We start from the raw sequence: 4,454 nt of genomic DNA, 5'->3' as shown, positions 1-4,454 counted from the left end.
AGCCTGCCTTTTGCTCTTTTCCCTCTCAGATGGCCCAGAGGTCAAGGAACACAGAAAGGGGACCGGGGGACATATGTTTATTTAGCAACCAAGGAGGGGTTCTGTCAGCTGGGCAGCTGGGGAGCAGCTGGTGGGCTGTGCAGTGAGAAGGGTCCCCTGGTTCTCTCAGTGGTTTCCAGGCTGGTGGGAACAGCTGGGCGGTACCCTGGGCAGACAGCAGTGGGAGGGGATGGGGTGGAGAGAAAGCCAAAGGGCACCTGAGAGGGAGTCAGGGGAATAGAGAGGGCAGCAGTGCTGGGCAGGTGGGACAAAGGCAGACCTGGGACCCCCCTCCAGCTGCACCATGGCTCCCATCAGCCCCCTCTGCAGCCATACTTACCGCACACTTGCTCATTTATCCACGCAGTCATCTGTGGGGGACAGAGTGGTCAGCATGGGCAGAGATGTGTTTGTGGTATCCCTGACCTCTAGGGCCCCTGCACTGCCTCTGGGCTGCCTTGGCCCTAGGTTGGCCCAGCTACAGAAGCTCTGGGGATCCCCTCACGGATGGTATAGCAGAATGATGGATGATGGTACAGGGGACTGAGGGAGAGGCTTGAGGACAAGAAGACCTGGGTGACACCCATTCTCCAAAGGAGGCAGGTGTGGCCCAGCCACAGTTCTGATTGGGCACCAAGCCTTCTGCCTGTTTGCCTGCTGAGTCCTGACAGACCCTCAGCCTTGGGGAGGCAATTGCGCAGGCCAGGCTGCCTGAAGACAAGGGCGCCTCCCAAGTCAGTAGTGAGCCAGCCCCAGGGCAAAAGGGAGGTGGCCCAGGAGAAACGAGCCTGGGCAAAGGGAGAGGTGACCAGGCAAGGAGACTGAGGAAACTTGGCCCCAGATGTGTAATTCTCATGTGGGCAGGCCTGAGCTATTGTGAAGGAGGAATATTTGGGAACCAGAACCCTGGATGTGGCAGGGTCTTCCTGAACCTGAAGTGGCTCCTGGGGCTCCAGTAACTGTAGCAGGGACCTGGGTCCCTCCTCTACCCCCTTCCCTAGTGAGGCAACATCAGACCTGGCTAGTCCCCAAGTGCCCTTCCTCTCTTCCCAACTGGTGACTACCGATGGGGATAGGGAAGATGATGTGGTCTTCGGTGAGTCCCAGGGATTTGGCAAAACTGATGAAGATTTCCTTCAGCACAGAAGGCAGGTCCTTGTTCCTCCCTGTGGCCAAGATGGCTGGTTAGTGGCTGGCAAAAGTTCCATAAATATTGTTGAACATGTGAATGAAACCTCAGACCCCTTTCTCATGAGAGGTTCTGTGGAAAGACCCCTGTCCCACCACCCAGGGACTCAGAGTAAAGGGGATGTGAGGGCTGGATGTGATGGGCCTCTTTTCCCCCAGCATGAACAAGAGCCAGGTCTCAGAGGGGGTAAGACGCACCATAGAGTGTAACCTTGATGTACTCCTGGTTGTTGAAAACTTTCTTGAAGTACAGTATGGCAAACTGGTTGTAGTTTGTGGTCACCACTCGGGTAGTGTAGTTCTGCGTTCCAGTATAACCTGCATGGTAGATGGTGAGGGATCAGCATGCCCTGGCCAGGCAGAGGGAGCTATTGCTTCCTCCCTGGCCTCCACAGTTTGGTGTCTGCATGGAGGGGCAGGGAGGTCTGGGGCCCTGGAGATGCACCCCACTCAGGACTCACGCTCAATATTGCTCAGGTTGAATTGGCCTAGATGCAAATTTGGGATGAAAATTTTGGTCCAGTGGTCACAGCTCTGGTCCCTGTGCAAAAAAGAGATGGGTGGGTAAGAAGGTGACAGCCCACCATGCCACAGCAGGAGACCCGCACCCCACCCCTGGTATGGGCCTGGCTCTTTCCCACTGAGCCTATCCCTGCCTGTCCCTGCCAACTCTTCCCTGAGTCACCTGACCTGCTCAGACTCTCCCTCCAGCACCTGTTGTCCTACCTTCTTCTGGGCTGTTTCCCCTTGGTCGTCTTCCCTCTATACTGTCTTCCCCCACATGTGGCATTTGTCCCTTATTCTTTTTTTTTTTTAAACTTTTTTCTCGATGTTCATTTTTGAGAAAGAGAGAGACAGAGCAAGAGTGGAGGAGGGGCAGAAAGAGAGGGAGACACAGAATCCAAAGCAGGCTCCAGGCTCTGAGCTGTCAGCACAGAACCCTATGCGGGGCTCAAACCGACAAACCGTGAGATCATGACCAGAGACAAAGTTGGACACTTAACCAACTGAACCACCCAGGTGCACCTGTCCCCTATTCTAATCTTGTAGGCTCCTGCTGTAACCTCTCCTGGGGGAATTACCACTGAGGCTCTAATCTGCTGGACACCAAAGACTCCCTTAGTTGTTGGGCCAACCCTGACCTCTCACCTGTGTCCCATCTGGTCCCATAGCACCCGAGGCCTGATCTCCCCACACCTGTGTTTCTTTCTTCTGCTCTTTCCATGACAGATGCAAGAGCCCCACCCAAGTAGAGGGCCAGAAAGTGAGAGGAGCTGGATAATCCTTGGCTCCTTTCTCTAGGTCCTAATCTGCCCCCACTCTGGTACTCTGGTCATCTCCCACCTATGACTTGATCAGCCTCCTGGGCTGCACATCATCATTCCTCTTCCTGCTGCAGCCACACCCACTCCTCACCAGTACCTGAGGCCCCCCGACACTGTGGTCACCGCCCCTCTCCAGACCAGTCATCAGCTCCTGCTCAGGGCAGCCATGAGATGTCTTGCTGTTTCTTGAAGAAGTGGCTCTCTCTGACTCAGTCCACCAGCCCTGTCATGAAGGTCCCAAACCTCCTTCTGATGCAGGTTGTTTTCTCAAGGCCTGATCCACAGATCACCTCCCTGGAAGCCCTTGACAAAGCCCTAGATAGGATCTCAGGCTGGATCCAGCAACCCTCCCCCCATTCTAGGATACCCCGAGTTCTCTTTGTCTTGTCACTGATGACCACCTTTGTCCATCCCCATTACTGTTCTGTGTCTGTGCTGAAGTGACCAAGAAATGTTGATCTAGTGAATGAAAGAAGAAATAAATACAGGGATCCAGCATAGGATGAATGATCATCTTTCAGCTTTGGTCACCCCTTGGCTATGTCTTCAGTATGCCTCTTGGACTCCCAGGGCAGCCCTCTAGGCCCCACATGTTCCCCTAGTAGGTGGTAGCTCTCACCAGACCACGGTAGAGGTGACATTGTAGCTGTTGTCTTCGTTCAGCACGTAGGTGGCAGTATACATCTTCAACTGGCTGTGTTTTTCTTTATTAAATCCGTTCCCTGCCAATCCTAAGACGTACCATTTCCCCTGGAACTACAATGGGAACTGATGATAGAGCAAGAAGAAGCCCCAAGGGGGCCTCCTGCTCCATCCCTGCAGGCACCTCTAGGCAGCCTACCATGAACAAGATGTCCCTCACCTGGGCTGGAGGAACCCAGACTGGCCACACAGGCTGCTCTGATAAAGCCAGGAGAAGCTAGAGCCCATCAGGACAGGCTGGAGCCCTGAGTGTGTCAGGGACAGGGTGACACTTGGCAAGTGGCCAGTTGGCGACCATGAGTCTCAGTTTTCTCATCATGTAGAAGGCCTGAAAATGTTCCCACCTTGAGTGGACTGCAGGGATTATGGAAGAGAGTGTGACCCAGTGTAGTTCGGTTCAGCTGACCCTCTTGTCAGCAAGGTTGCATACAGATGGGGGCATGAAGTGTTCCTACCATGAGGGAACCCAAGGGCAGACTGAGCTAAAGCCTGAGCCCATACTGCCTTTCCTCTCCTCTATTGACACTCTTTCCAGGGCCTGCCTGCAGCTGCCCCTCCAGGTCACTTACCTTCTCATTCTGGAAGTCAGATTGCAGAGGGACCCTGAGTAGAGGTGGGGCTGGGATAGGGTTTGGGGTGGAGTCCTGAGCTTGGGTCTGCAGGGCCCCCAGCAGGGCAAGGCCCAGCCACAAGAGACCTAGGGCCATGACTTCAAGGCCAAAGAAGCAGGCAACATTCCAGATGTTACCTGAAAAGGGATGAGTGAGGAGCCTTCTGGAGGCATGCTATTTATGGTCTCTGTGTCCAATGGCTCACCCCAGGGTGGAGCGACTTATCCTTTGCCAAATCCTGGAAAAGTGAGGCAATTGCCAGCAACTCGTGCTGAGGATCATGGCAAGCTCTCTGCCCTTCCCCTCAGGTCAGGATTATGCAAGATGAGGGGCAGAAAGATCCAGGAGGTTGGAGGATGCATTCCCCATATCTCCACATCTCTGGCAAGGACACTGACTCCCTCCACACTCTCTTCTCCCTGGTTAGCACTGTGTGAGGACAAGGGTCTCTGACCTGGACCAGCTGTCATCTCTGACCTCCAGGAGCCTCTCTCTGGGGCCCAAGTGCAGGGTGGGGTAAGTGTGGTGGGACCCCCATCCTGCACCTGATGAAAGCAGAGAATGCCTCAAACCAACAGAGCCCAAGCTG

At 54.5% G+C, this 4,454-nt stretch overlaps 1 protein-coding gene across 1 annotated transcript; it reads right to left on the bottom strand.

Moving 5' to 3' along the window:
- Positions 1–390: 390 nt before the first annotated feature.
- LOC115499998 (neutrophil gelatinase-associated lipocalin-like) lies at positions 391–3,961 on the bottom strand. Its single transcript, XM_030294289.1, has 6 exons — positions 3,824–3,961; positions 3,172–3,308; positions 1,689–1,768; positions 1,426–1,545; positions 1,104–1,205; positions 391–410 (listed from the first exon to the last, which is right to left on the bottom strand). The coding sequence occupies exons 1-6, from the start codon at positions 3,959–3,961 to the stop codon at positions 391–393; spliced, it is 597 nt and encodes a 198-aa protein (XP_030150149.1).
- Between the last annotated feature and the right edge of the window lie 493 nt (positions 3,962–4,454).

This window comes from Lynx canadensis, chromosome D4 (genome assembly GCF_007474595.2).
Source record: "Lynx canadensis isolate LIC74 chromosome D4, mLynCan4.pri.v2, whole genome shotgun sequence".
NCBI lineage: Eukaryota > Metazoa > Chordata > Mammalia > Carnivora > Felidae > Lynx > Lynx canadensis.
This window is presented reverse-complemented; position numbering and strand designations above follow the sequence as displayed.

Coding starts and splice junctions, on each gene's coding strand:
- LOC115499998 (XM_030294289.1), bottom strand. CDS start 3,961: ATGGCCCTAGGTCTCTTGTGGCTGGGCCTTGCCCTGCTGGGGGCCCTG. Junction 3,309..3,823: donor CTGACTTCCAGAATGAGAAG/GTAAGTGACCTG, acceptor TTCCCATTGTAG/TTCCAGGGGAAATGGTACGT. Junction 411..1,103: donor CATCTTCCCTATCCCCATCG/GTAGTCACCAGT, acceptor TGTCCCCCACAG/ATGACTGCGTGGATAAATGA.